Source organism: Melanotaenia boesemani, chromosome 23, assembly GCF_017639745.1.
Source record: "Melanotaenia boesemani isolate fMelBoe1 chromosome 23, fMelBoe1.pri, whole genome shotgun sequence".
Taxonomy (NCBI): domain Eukaryota; kingdom Metazoa; phylum Chordata; class Actinopteri; order Atheriniformes; family Melanotaeniidae; genus Melanotaenia; species Melanotaenia boesemani.
The window spans coordinates 15,749,602-15,764,836 of NC_055704.1; the positions used below are offsets into that span (position 1 = coordinate 15,749,602).

The following is a 15,235-nucleotide window of genomic DNA, read 5'->3' on the forward strand; positions in this document are numbered from 1 at the left end:
TTTGAGCGTTGCCTGTTGTGATGCAGGTCAGTTTATCCTCTTTCAGACTCCGAGGTGAGAGGGCATCCTTTAATCCCTGTGCTTGCCTGTATGGTCTTCAGGTAAAAAAGAAAAACTGCCTTGTACAAGGTTCCGGTCTTTCTTTCTTGCTTTGTATGGCTTCATTATGCTGTACTTTGTGGTGACGTTTAAGTTATTGCAGAGATTTGTGGTGTTGCCTTGTAGTGCTGTAGCCAGGGCAACACACACTTTACAGTGCAACTCACCCTGTTTGCCATTTTTTGGCTTAAATCTAAAATCCTTCCACACGGCCGAATGCAAACCTTTTTGGGGATTAGTTGGGTTCAGGCAGCTTGGGTGACTCTTGTCACTTATTCTTGGGTTTTCGCTGCCATTCATTTAACCCTCCTTATCGCAGACTTTTCTTCACTTTAACTCTCGCTCACTTTCATGTGAATGTAAATCACAATTTTTTTTTTTTTTTGACGATTAATCTTGCGGCCCTGTTTTGTCAGCTGAATGCTGATGTAATGCAGGTCCTACACAGCAAAAATCCAATGGACTGCTGACATTAGCCGTGTTTCCTTGCATGTTTTTTATGTGCAATTTGAAATGTCATGCTCAAAAGGTTTGTAGCCATTAAAATAGTTGGATAGTCAATTCTCTGTAAATCAATAGATAAATTCAATCCTTTCCTGTAACTTCAACTAAGGAACGTTCATGTCTGCCAAAGGCCATTAGACTGGCTCTCACAGCCTGATTTCAGTGACTGACTCTGATTGGCTGCAGTATCGACTGTGACCAAGAGTAACCTCAAGCTACTACGGGTCATTAGCAGAAGATTACTTGATGACACACAAACTCACCCACACTCACACACAGTGCATTAGGCTGATACGAGGGTGCACACAGAGATTATATAGTTGCTCGACTCTAACGTTGACAGGAATAAACAAACAGTGTTAGCTTGCAGGTGTTCCTGTGTGTCATGTTCTTTCATGTGCATGTTTGTTTGGCTCTGTTATGCTTTATGACTGCATCAGTATCTCTCTTTGCAAGCGTGTCAGCACTGACTTATGATTAGTTAAAGGTGCTTGGAGTTTCTTTATGTTTGTACATGCAAATTGTTCATGAGAACTATTTATGTGTGTCCCCTCAGTAACATTCACACTGATCAAACCTTGAGCGATAGCCCACTCCTCCTCCTCCTGTCCTTTCTTTTCATCCTTTCATCCTTCTTTTTAAGATGTTGTGATTGGCAACTGGCTTCAGACCACTGAAAGAAATCTTTTTAAAAGAAAATAAACCAGAGGTAGCCTGTTGAAAGGAGGCATACACGGCTCTAAAAGAAGACTTAGTTCGGTGTAATTTGTTGCTTGTATGTTTTTAATGTTTGCATGATTAAAAAGGTCCTCTTTTTCTCATGGCTTTTTCTCTTCTGCGTCGTGTTTGCTCCAAGTGGGTCCATGTGGTTGTCATGGGAACAGATTTTGTAGTGACAGGTGTCTTAACAAGTGTTGGAAAGTGTTTATTAACCTGCCACTCACGGCATTTCCACCTAACCATGTGGAAGGAAATATAAACCCACCAGTCAACTCTGTAACTTCTGCTTACATGTGGCTTATTTTGAGAGTGTTGTGTTGGAAACTCAGTATCTGAGTGAAATATTCTCTCACTGGTTGAATGTTCATCTAGTGTATTTGCATAGCAGAAGCTTTACAAAGGTAATGGCAGCTAAGTCTAATTTAGCTTGTTCCATATCTGTTCCAAGCCAGTTTAAATTGACAGTGATTTGCTACTGTCCACTGCTGATAGGTGAGAAACATCATTAGAGCATAGTTTATATCAGAGTAAATAGCATTTATGTAGATACAGGTTAAAAAAATTTAAAATTTTTAAAGGCTAGTTGAGCATTGGGAGCTTCATTTTGTGATTGGTTTGTAAAGACTGAATTGAAAGAAACTGGACACATAATGTTTCTGTCACCTTTCCAGTCAAGCAGATAACGGTTTTGTCATGTTGTGCGACAGTCACTCGGTCAAGTAGATTAAGTTGTCTAAAAGGATTATATCAAGAAGCACCCATAATCCTTTACCAAATGACAAATCCCAACAGTAAGAAAACAACAGAGGCATGTTTGAAATACAGTCTTTGGATCTTTGCATAGCTGCTAGAAAGCGGCGTGGGTTTGTCAGGTCAGAAATGGGATCCTCAAAGGAACACCACAGGGTGTTCCCAAAGGTCTCCAAAGGTAAGCTAACAGCTAAGTGGAGCTTTTGTTATTTCAGGCTTTTGATTTGGAGATCATAACAAGACAGTAAGATAAAAGTTGTTGCTTGTATTATTCAGTTTTGATTATGTAGCAACAAATTCAAAACAAAAAGTAATCTCCAGGCAGTTTACATACAGTGAAAGCCAAAACAATAATTGGCCCTGAAAAGGATTCATACAAATATATGTTTTATCATTTTGTACAAAAAGCCCTCCTAACACACTTTTGGAAGGTATTGCAACCTCGAGGAGATGGGATGTTTGCCAGCAGCAGTGAAGTATCTACTGTGGTTTCAGACTGATTCCTAATTGGATTTGCATCATTATATTTAGCACACTTGTACTTTGGATGGCTTCATAATTGGTATTTACTGTCATGGGGATAAAGTTTACCATGGCGATTCTGTGTGATGACTCAAACAGCCCCACCGCCCCCATTTTCATCCCACCTGAGCCCCTTGACATCAAATCAAAGCTATTAAGCATTTCTCAACCTTGTTTAACCTCTCAGCCACTACTTTAGTTTTGGAAACTGAATCAATAAATGAGGTCAGCTGGTCTACTGCTGTTAACTGTTAGAGGAGAAAAATGATGTGATTGTCCTTCCTTCCTGTGTAGGCCAGAGAGGAAAAAAACCCCAAACACTGAACTTGAAAAGCATTAAAGGTTAAAATATTTGGCTTCACCTTGTTAGACTAAGAAAATTATGAATCAGAGATCTCATGTGCTCATAGTACATTTCTGAAGATGGAGTGTTGTCTGTTGGAAGTGTGATGTTAACGATGGGGTTAATGACTCCTCCATGAACACACTTTTCCCACAGAGCAGCTAGTAACAGTCCTTGTCCTTTGTGTCATTGTACCACAGGGTTGCCGTCCGCCATGTTAAGGTAAAGCCCAGGTGTGCGGTGTTGACCATGCTAAAGCGCCTGGACAAGATCCGCTTCCGAGGCCCCAGGACGAGAGACGACTTCCCAGATCTTGGCGAGTCGCCACCTGCCTCTGACAACGAATGTAGCGATGACATGCAACTGAAACCCAGAACAGCTCTTCGAGACATGGAGGACGTCCTGCGAGACCCTGTGAGTGTGTGTATGTTTTGGGCTCAGATTTTGACACCACAGCCACATGTTTGCATGGTTACTTTTAATGCATATGGTGCCATATGTTTTTTTTTAATGTATTGATGAATAAGAGATGTTCCGACTCTGCATTATGTAGCATTGTTTCCTCTGCACAAAAACCAGAGGGAAGGAAACATGCACTTATCTCGGTTTCACTTCTCTATTGTTCTTTTGCATCTCTTGCTAGCTTGAACTTGAGATGTACAGGTGAAACTAAAAAAAAAATAATATTGTGCAAAACTTTATTTATTTAAGTAATTCAGCTTAAAGAGGAACACTAATATATAGTTTAATTATATATATATATATATATATATATATATATATATATATATATATATATATATATATACAGGCATTTATTTGTTATACTTTTGATTATTACAGCTTATGAAAACACAAATCATAATCTCAGAAAATTTGAATATTACATGAAATCAATAAAAAGAAGGGTTTAAAATACAGAAATGTTAACCATCTGAAGAGTACACACTAAAAAACGTTGGGTTAAATGATTAACCCATCTGCTGGGTTGATGGTGTTGGGTGAATTTATTGGGTTGTTTTCAGTCATGTTGGGTAATTTGTAACAACCCCAGCTGTTGGGTTAGTGTGTTTCCCGCTCTTTTTGTCATCTTTCGGAAGAAAAACGGACGACAGAGGAAACATTCACTCCTGAAATATGTAAGTATTTTTACCCTTATTGTTTACTATTTATTACACAGACAATTGGGTTTAAACATGTACTTTATATATATGTCGAATGTAAGCTATTTCTAGTCTGTCTAACTTTGAAAGAAGGGAGTTTAATGTAAACTGGATAGCTAGCTTGAATAGAATAATCCATTCTTGAATTTCCCTTGGGATCAATAAAGTAATCAATAAAGTAAAGTCTTCGACATTATTTCCCGCTCATCGATGTATAATTCGATGTAGTATTATAAGCCAAGGACGTTTCCAATAAGTAATAAAAGTGGTTTTCTGAATGACGGACTTTCTAGAAGAGATAACGGTTCTCCACAAAACGCAGTCTCACTCCCGACGCGTCACACACTGACGCTTGGTCATGGCCCTTTCGCGTTGTGCACTGAAGCCCAAAGTAACCTTAACCCGCGTCGGAATAAGACGCTGAGAGCATCAGCACACAACGCGAAAAAGGGCCACGACCAAGCGTCAGTGTGTGACGCGTCGGGAGTGTCCTCTACGCGTCAATTATTGCATTCAGAACCGCTATTCAACCGTGTCAACAAGAAGAGTGAACTATCTCGTCCACTGATACTACGCTGGCAAACCACGCGAGAGCACAAGGCTCTACAATTGGATATTTGCACGTCATGTGATAACACTCGATGGTCCGGTTGGAAACTGGCTTTACAGTAGGATTACAGAGCGTGTTTACAACTCTCAAACATGGCGGATATTCTGTCGAAAGTGTCTTCTTTTCGAAGGAAAAAAGTAAGTCTGTGTCTATTACCGTTCCAATTCCAGCGCGAACTAGTAAAACATGTACCGAGGTGTCGTAGGCGACATCGTCAGCTTCGAAGTAAACTGGGAATACTTCAATGCTGTCAGCTAGTTGAGTTATAATATCAGGTAAATGTGGCCTCGTCCTAATGTGTCTGACAGATAAAAATATAAAGATTTTCAGGTGAGTAGCTTTGATGAGAGTGGCTGAGTGGAGTGAGGTAAATGTGGATTGGCATTTCACATTGAATGTGTACAAAGATAGCATAATCGCTTACAGTTATAGACAGTTATATATAACTTTGCTGTGTGAAAAATGTTACTAAACGTGTAGCTCCCTGGCATTTTCATTATGTAAAAGTAGCTCACTGAAGATAAAAAGTTGGAGACCCCTGTTATAAGGCATCTATTTTGTGGTCATCTAAAAGCATAGGCAACAGCCAATGAAAAGAGAGGATAGGAGACAGGAAATAGTGGGAATATATCCAAATAATGATCGACTCTTTCACTCATTCGCCAGTCTGTTAGCGTGAACTCCAAGTCTTTTCAAAACTTACTGAGACAGTGAAAGTCGTGTAGTGTGTCCCCAACTTTTGTATATCCTAGTGAGGAATGTGGTGCTCAATCTAAACTCTCTACTGTTCTCTCCCATCATTTCACAGAACGTGAGCTGAGGATGGATACCTTTGTCCAGGAAAAGTTAAAAGACTGGAATATGGAAGGCCTTCTGGAGATCTTTGAGAGTAAGTTTTGTTAGTGGGATGAATGAAGTGGGAGAACAGTGACACATTTGAAACTCTGTAAACATGAGGATGAAAACAGCATGGGTTGTTAATGGGGGGTTTGAAACTCTGCAACAACAAAAACCATTTTTACACCCAGAGCTCACATACAAAATGATGTGTGCAGAAGATTTTAACATTTCAAAACTTAATTTTCAAGGTTTCAAAAAGGTTGCAAAATGCAGTTTTCAGATCTCATATTACAAGGTTTCAAAAGTGTTTTGCAAACTAATGTGATGGGACAACAATGCTATATTTGAGCCTATGAAAATGTGAGGTTGAAACTGTGATATGCACTTATGAAAAATAAAAATCCAATCCCATAGATACATAGAGGGTGACAGGAGTTCCCAAACATTTTCCATTTTTTAACATGCCGTACTATGCTTCAGTTACAGCTGCTCAGGCAATTATTCTACAACAATGATTCTAGCAAAAAATTGACCTGTGGTTGTAATGGATAGGCCATCAAAATTTGCTATCAGAATGTAGCCACAGTAGGTGTGGAAATTTAAAGGATAGCAGTATTGCATATACAAATACTGTAATAAAAATATGGCAAAATGTTTTTCTACATAAATAAAAATGTTTTCTTACGTCCTGTTTTTCTCTCACTCTCATTACAGATGAACAAATTGACAAAGAAAGCTTCTTCTTGTTGGATGATGCAGCCATTGCAGCACTAATTCCAAAGATCGGCCTACAGGTCAAATTTAAGAAACATCTGCAGCTGCTACATTTAGTGAGTGAATGCTGAAAAGGTTTTTGAGATGGGATACATTTGCTTTAAATGTAAAAAGACTGTTGGTGTTGATATTCGTGTCTTTTTTTCTCATCTGAGGAGAATACACAATGTAAATAGTTCATCTCGTTATTTTGAATGTTGCCAAACCAAGTGTCACAGGACATTCAATTACATTCGCTCATTTAAACGACACCTGGCCCAGCACCACATAGAGGTTAAAGCAGGAGAATCTAGCCAGGCAGTGGACATGTCTGAGGTGATGCAGGAGAGAAACATTCAAGTTATTGTCAGTCAACCACATGAAGAGGAAGATGATGATACTAATATCAGTGATGAAATGGAATGGGATGAGCTGGAACAGGATGCTGTCATAGACAGAGTTGCCCTGTTTTTAGCAAAGCTCAGGGCAAAATCATCCATGACTCTTTCCACTGTCAGCTTTGTCGTGAATGAGACATCGAGTCTAGTGTTTGATCTCGTGAGTGATCTACAGAAAAAGACCATGTCTTTCCTGCAAAGAATTGGCCAGAGTGAAACTCCAGAAGGTCAACGGCTGAATCAGTGTTTTGTAAATGCAGCTGTGCCCTTTCAGAACCTGGAGACCGAACATAAGCAAATGAAATATTTTGCTCAAACAGGGTATTTTGTTCAGCCAGTTGAGCAACCTCTGCCAGGTGTCTCATACACGCAGCAAAGGGACTCAAAGACAGGAATTGTGAAACAGATAGCTGTGCGTGACACGTTCCACAGGATTCCTTTGCGTCCACTGCTGAAACTCATTCTTGAGAGCCCAGGGACGATGGAGAAAATAGTAGAGTGGAAAAGGAAGCTCTGTGATACAAACAGTCTGGATGAAACCACTGTGATGAAAACCAGTGCTGATTTCCTAACTGAGCTTTTTGTTCCTCTTCTACTGTACAGTGACGACTGTGAAGTTGTTAATCCACTTGGCTCTAAGACATCACTGCACAAGCTTGGATTTATCTACTTTATACTCAAGTGTTTTCCACAACAGTGTCTTTCAAGACTTGATTCACACTTTCTTTTGGCAGTGTATAAGGCAGATGATGCCAAAACCTATGGCATAGATGCTGTCCTGGAGTCCGTTGTCGCTGATATCAAGGACTTGGAAAGTAACGGTGTGGAAGTAAACACACATGAGTTCAAAGGAACATTAAAGGTTCGTGTTGTTCAAATTTGTGGGGACAATTTGGGCCTAAATTCCATCCTTGGGTACACAGAGAGTTTCTCCGGGAACAGTGTGTGTCGCTGGTGCCATGTGAAAAAAGTGGACATGCGAAGACAAACCATGGAGGATCCTTCTCTGCAGAGGAATAAAGAGAGCCACCTTTCAGATCTGGCTCAAAATAATCCATCAGAAACTGGCCTAAAAAGACAGAGTGTTTTGAACAACCTAAAGTACTTTCATGTGGTAGACAACGTTGCACCAGATGTAATGCACGACATATTGGAAGGAGTTGGTGTCTATGAAGCCAAACTGGTGCTAGGGTCTCTCATCTCACAGAAAGTAATAACTCTAGACCAGGTCAATTACAGAATCACAAGTTATGACTACGGCTTTTGTGACAGTGCCAACAAGCCTTCCACCATCCGACCCCATGAATTAAAAATGCCTGACAGTGCCATGAAGCAGACGGCAGCACAAATGTGGTGTTTGTTAAGGCTGCTTCCTTTGATGATTGGAGATCTTATTCCTGAAGGAAACATGCACTGGGAGCTACTGCTGTGCCTCTTAACCTGTATGGAATACATCTTTTCTCCATCCTTAACACAGGAAGCAGTGATTTACCTCAAGTACATCATCGAAGAGCATCACAGCCTTTTCCTCGAACTGTTCCCTGAAAAACATCTTAAACCAAAGCATCATTTCATGTTGCACTATCCTGGTGCCATAAAGAAACTGGGTCCTCTAGTGCACTACTGGTGCATGCGCTTTGAGGCCAAGCATGGGTTTTTCAAGCGGCTTGGGCATGTTACATGCAACTTTCGTAACATTTGTAAAACCATGGCCTTTCGGCATCAGATGTTGCTGTGCTACAATGTTTTATCTGATCAGATGTTTCAGCACCAAAGAGAAGTTGGTCCTGGTTTCAGTGTTCCACTATCTTCTATCGAGGAATTTGGTCAGATCAGCCACAGATTTCAACACACTCCAGTCTTAGCAGACGTGTACATTCCCTCTTGGGTGAAGTGGCAAGGAACACATTATCGACCAGGGATGACACTTATTGTGTCTCACTCTCCAGATGGTGAGCCTCACATGGGAACAATCCAGAAGATTGTGGTTTTTGAGTCTGTCATCAAGTTCATTGTAAAGAACTGGGACACGATTGGATTTGAAAGACATTATTTTTCTTACTCTGTCTGTCCCAGCACAGTAATCGACTGTGTTGACATAGACTCCATTGATGATTTTCATCCTCTCCATGTAGTGAGGTCATACAAGGAAGGGGACAACTCCCACTATGTGTCCATGCGCTACAGGCTGTTTTAAATGCTAGCTTTTTGACATTTTTGACCAACCATAAGCTTAAAGCTTAAAGACACTTCCTCAGAACACATTCCCTTTTTGATTGACTGGCAGATAGATAGATAGATAGATAGATATATATATATATATAGATAGATAGATAGATAGATAGATAGATAGATAGATAGATAGATAGATAGATAGATAGATAGATAGATAGATAGATAGATAGATAGATAGGGAAGGACAGACAGACAGACAGACAGACTTTACTGATCCCACAGGGGGAATTTACAGTGAGGCTGATGTGATGAAGACCTTGAATGTGAAGTAGTGGACTCACCTCTACTACTATGGACAAAGGCTTCACATCATCTTCACACGTAAGTAGGTAAATTATATATATCCATATTTGTGGCTGTGCAGAGTGTTGTGTTAGTGCTTCAGAGAGATGCTCCAGTGTTGCCGCTTCCTCAGTAGTAGTAAAAAAAAAAAAGTAGTAATTTGCATAATTGCCTATTTGCTTGCAATTGTATTGGACGCTGTAGGGATGAGGAATAACATTGAGGCAGAGACAGTGTTTGAACTACCACTGTTTTGTTTTTTCTTTGAAATGGGCTTTTTCCGTCTCACTCTGTAAGTCATAATGGGATGAGCAGCAGCTTTATGCATGTTTGGACACATTGGGCTGACACATGGGTGGAGCTCATTGAGGTTCTCATTGAGGAATAACTGCAGAATGATATGTGGTTTCGCGTCAGTCTCAGTCTACAGTTACACCAGAAAGAGTTGCCAGATTTAGCGAGAAAGTCAACAAGTTGCCTACACCATGTCAGTGGGATAAAATGTTTCCTGCACTACTTGCTGTGCATTGTTTTATTCTGTTGCTACTCTTATAAACGGACACAGAATAACTTTCATGTTTCATAACTTTCATGTGACACTGACACATAGTTCACATACAGCGAATCCTACGTGCATCTCAAGTGACTTTTACATCGGGTGTCACACCAAAGCAGGTCAGTGTGGACACAATTGTTGTCCTGTGCACCATGTCCTGAACCAAGCAACACATATGCCCTGTCACGTGTACCGATTTGGATTTTTTCCTGAACCGTCCATCCCTAATGCCCGCCTCGTCTCCTCTCCTCCTACACAGGGAAACGCACAGGAAAAACAAATACAAATACTATAACCATGAGAGAGCAGTATACTTCTGTTGACAGAAATATCTTCATGCAGAGAATAATTGTAAATTGCCTGTAACATTGAAAGAATTTCAAAATTTCTTTTTAAATAAGTAATTCTGTATCATGTCTTTTGTAGGAGCTACAGCCAGACAAGACCCAAACAGACTGCCCTTCTAGGCCTCCTGTGGACCAACAACTGGAAGGAAATCCAATGTCAGAAGAGGAAGAGCCCAGATTTGTATGGGCGTGCAGAGGGAAAACAATAGAGAAATCCACAACCATGACACTATCCTTGGCTTTAAAACAGATATTTCTTTGTCTTATATTATAGAATATTCATGAGGCCCTAAGAAGTAGCTGTGACGGCAGTAGCATTCTGGCCAGTCTTGAACAACACAGTATATCCTTAAAACAACGGAGACAACTCGTCAGAATTCTTGTTTCACATCTTGTGGAGCGCTTTGGAGAAAAGTAAGTATGTAATTCGTGTTTGTGGTGAATTTTGTAGTTTGTTTTAATCATAGATTTTATTGTAAGGGAAAGTGGGGCATTTCATGTTTGCTTGTTTTCACTGTAAAAAGCCAAAATCAGTAACATGTGTTGATCATGATCTGTGTTGCTTTGTTTCCAGCCCATCTGCTGACTGCAAGACAGCTTTGGCTGCAGCTCTGGTTGCAGAGTTTCCTTGTCTGAAGGACACACAGGGGAAAGGTTATGTGAGTATGTCTTTCCTGTATTCACTATGACCAAAAAGGGGAGACAGTATAATGGAATGTGGTGAAAGTTATGAGTCTGACAGAAAAAGAAGTAGGACTTAGAAAGGACTGGTGGAAGTAGACAGCAATACAAGCAACTGCAGTGTAGAGTGAATAGAGGGTTTGCAAAGACCAAACAGGATGAGCTGTATGCCAGGTTAGACACAAGGGACGGAGAGAAGGATGTATACAGGTTAGGGAGATAGAGAAATGGAGATGGGAAGGATGCACAGCAGGTAAGGGTGATCCAAGACAGGTGCTAAGTGAGGAGAGTGCAGAGAAGACGGAAGGAGTATTGTGAGGAGCTGATGAATGAGGAAATGAGAGGGAGAGAAGGGAGGATGAGGTGAATGCTGTCGAGCAGGAAGAATCAAAGATCAGAAAGGATGAAATATGTACATGTGGAAGTGTCTAGGAGAGATAGCTGTGGGGTTTCTAACGGGATTGTTCAACAGGAAAGAGTCGTGGCTGCTAGATGGGAAGTTTTTAAGCAGTATGTCTTCATGCCTACAAAGAGCACTCCAGATGCAGTTTTTGCTCTGAGAATATTAAGTAAATTGTAACATGAAGACTGCTGTAACTACTTCAAATTATGATGGTGTGGTGGTTGTCTTTGGGAGCTATGTTGATTGACTCCTGAGACAACACTGCTTTATCTTTGTTTGAAAGAATATCTTTTTTTGTTTTGTAGGAGGCATGGTACATCCGTGGTCGGAGGAACCGGCCAGCCACAGGCTTCTTGGAGGAACGACTGAGGAACATCAGAAAGAAAATGCGTCAGGAACGCTTTTCAGTCCAGACTGCTTCAACAGCAAACATCGAACAACATATAAGCAGCACCTTGGTTATACCAGGTTTGAATGATATTAAACACATAAAACAAACAATGTTTGTGCTACAGTTCAAATGCAGTTTAGTAACTTTGTTTTTAAACGCTTATTTTACTTACAGACCCAACCATTTCAACTGAGAGGGCACTGCAACTAGCGGAATGGCTGAAGAACAACATGTGGCCAGCCAAACAAGTCACGGATTATATGAGGGAGACAGCCATTCACCGGGCTCATTGGATAAGGAGCAACGGCACTAAATCCATCGATGAGATAAACAACGAATTTCCTCGTCTTTTGGATACTCCAAGCATGGTAGGTTCAGATGTGCTTATATTGCCTGAGACTAAAAATCTTTTGGTTTCTGTCTTTTGTCTGTTAATTATGAAACTTCTTAACTATGCAGTTATTGTAAATTTTGCACACAATACAACTGATTTTTATTTATTATTTTTTTCTGTGCAAGTTAATGGACAACTGAATTGTTCCTTTTAGATTTCTCAAGATTTCTCGATGCTGTTCCCACAACATGCAGATAAGCTCTTTGAAACTTGGACCATAAGTTTCAGAGAGAAAATACTGCAGCTTGCCAGGCAGGAAAAGGGTGCTCAAGATCTGCTCAGCACAGATAATCTGCCTCCAGGTACATAGATACATGTACTTTATTCATCCCAAGGCGGGAAAGTTCACTGTTGCAGCAGCATTGTACAGGCAAGCTATACATAGATAGATAGAAGTACTTTATTCATCCTAAGTTGGGAAATTTAGCTGTTGCAGCATCCATGTACAGGCACTCGGCAAGTTATAAATATATAAAAAAACAGTGTAAAAAAATTAAGAAAAAGTACCTCAAGAGAATAGAGTTCTACTTGATTGCACAGACTGGGATGCACTCTGCCAGCCCCATGTCATGGGGAGGACATCAATGGTATGACTGACAGCATCACAGAATACATCCAATTCTGTGAGGACACGGTCATGCCCTCCAGAGGGGTATTGCACAAAACCAAGATAAGCGATTAAGCCGGGATATGTTGGTTATCCTGGCTGAATTTAGCCCTAAGTCGGTTGCATGAAAGCAGCTCAAACTAAACCCGGCCAAGTTACTGTGGTGATTTATCCGCTGCAGCTAGCCTGCTCCAGACCAGGCTAACTGCTCAGGCTAAGATTAATCCTAGCGAGTCACCTGCATGTCCAACGTCAATTCTACGAGGAATTAATGTGTTTTACAGCATGTCCATGGTCTTCCTAAGTATGGCGCGTCATTTTAATCATCCAGTATTAAAATATTACATATACAGTCACTGTACATTTAATGGAAATCTGTTCGTAATCGCAACAGCCTTTTTATATGGATTCGAGTTGTAGTATTATTACTCAGGCCAAGTGTTATATTGCTATGCTAATGAAGACTGCTCGTCAAATTGCTGTCAGAGGTTTTATAAATATGTGTTTTATTGCATTAATTGAGATTACAAAACACAGCGGATGAGGTTACAAAGGTGTATTCAAAGAAATCCGTGACGAGGGCAATGTAGAATATATCCTCCTGACTACCAGAAAAAAATTGTTTAACCAATTTTTTTTTTTTTTATTCCCCCGACTGTTTGAAGGGTAATGAGAAAACTCTGACAATGAAACTCATTCTTCTTAATTGAAAAATACAGAAAATTCAGGAAATGGCTACAAATGTCCACTACAGAAGACAATTCTCAAACTCTTAAATGTTGTGGTAAGATGTTGTTATATTCATTTAGAAAATGGTTAATGTTTTCTGAAGAGATATCATAAAGAAATATTACAATAATACTTCAGGACTACATTTGCACAAAAAGAAGTTGTGCACTTACTTTTCCTCTTCTTATGAAATGTGATTGTGGTAATGAATGCCATTTTCCTTGAGGAAAAACAGGATGTTCCCAAAGTCCCACCCCTATAAATGTGGTACCATTCAAAAGCCCTGGATGTCCTTTTTAGAGAACAAAATGAGTGGGTTTAATAGCATGCAGGGGGATGGAGGTATTCAGGTTTACAAATGTCCTCCACAGAGGACAAATTTATACTACTGGTAGTCAGGAGGTCCAACTCCCCTTCACCTGTTCCCTCTTCATAATGGCTTGCCCTTTTTTGGAGGATGTGCTGGACGAGGAAGCCCGCATCCTCAGAAGAGCATTCAGACATGAACGAGTCTTCAGGGACAGCTCACATCCCCTGGCCTTTGGAGATGACTATGTCAATGAGAGATACAGATTTTCGGTTACTGGATTTCCAGGTCCAGTTTTCTGAGTGTCCGGCGTTTAATCTCAAGATCCAGCTCCATTCCTTGGAGCTTTCTCTTTTTGAGTCAGCTTTTAACATCTGCCAGCTCTCTCTCTCTCTCCAGGTGCCCTGAATAAAGCGTTCTGACAGTTTGTGAGGTCTGTAAAGGAAATGTCAGTTAGCACAGCAGGATTTGTGCATAACGTAGATTTACTTTAGACAATACTCACAATGTTACCAGGCCGCTTAGGAGACTGTGCAGCATCCGGGTCCTGCTACACATTTTCTATTAGCACCACATCACTGACTTCATATCCTTCATGGAATAAATAAGCAGGCCAATCCCATAAAACTGACGTGCCTCAAGCCTTCTGGACTCCACTGACACAGTCTCCTCATCTGCAGACGTGCATTCTGCAGCTGCAGATGTGCCTTCCTCCTGCCGTATACATGCAGCGAGAGGACTCGGATTAAGATTTCACAGAACATACCAAGCCTGTGATTTCGAGACGCTGTACTAACCGGATCATCTTCTGGTGGCTCCAAAAGTGTAATTGTGTTCCCAGACACTGCAAGGTTATCCAGAGTCAGACACTATATTATATTTGATTGTGTTCCATGTGCAGTAGAATTGCAGTACTTTGTGTACCTTGTATGAAGCGGACAGTTTCTGTGGCTGGGACAGAGTCAGTTATTGTCCCTCCCTGGATCCCCTCCATCACTGGCCTCCCTTTATTTAAATGGAGTGCCAGTTCCTCTGCTGGAGTCCCATCCTGGCTTGGTGGGCCGCCCCCTGTGCCAGTTCTATAGGCCTTTTTTTAACTGCTACAATCATACAGACATTGAACATGTCAGCAGACACCTCATCTATTCACCTCATTTGTTCACAGTTATCTACTTTGGAGTCACTTACCAGCCTGCAAAATGTTCTTATATTTAATGTTTTCTTGCTGCCTGGTCCTTTTATGGCCAGACAGGTTTGTTCTTTATGAAGGACAGAAAGATAAAATAGATAAAAACGTTACATGAGGAAAATAGATTAAATGACACATTGTGGATAATTGTTTGCACCTAATCATACTCTACATTTCCTGAGTAACATGCACCTGCTTGTCACTGTTGTGGAATTTTTAGTTATCAAAGATCACACACTAAGTGAGAATCGAACAAAGTATTATTTATTAAGAGCTGATCAGCAATGAGAGTCCCACAGTCAAAGGAGTTTGTCTGCGTGAGTCTCGGGGAGATACAAGTGAGCTTGGTTAATATACCAGGCATGAGCTGATAACATCACAGTAGGAGGTCATTGTAGTAATTTCCTCTACA

General features: G+C 40.6%; 1 protein-coding gene across 6 annotated transcripts in view; it reads left to right on the forward strand.

The window, feature by feature from the left end:
• The window catches only part of gramd4a (GRAM domain containing 4a), a 62,915-nt gene that overhangs the window by 3,840 nt on the left and 43,840 nt on the right, over positions 1-15,235 (forward strand). For 4 of the 6 annotated variants that reach the window (XM_041977372.1, XM_041977374.1, XM_041977373.1 and 1 more), the window contains exon 2: positions 3,139-3,352. In XM_041977372.1, coding sequence (XP_041833306.1) covers positions 3,139-3,352 — 214 coding nt within the window. Of the gene's footprint in view, positions 1-3,138; positions 3,353-4,170; positions 4,849-5,519; positions 5,601-6,265; positions 6,382-10,201; positions 10,304-10,396; positions 10,537-10,696; positions 10,782-11,511; positions 11,675-11,771; positions 11,966-12,145; positions 12,294-15,235 lie in introns of those variants that run through there. The other 2 variants (XM_041977377.1, XM_041977378.1) reach the window with 2 other exon arrangements.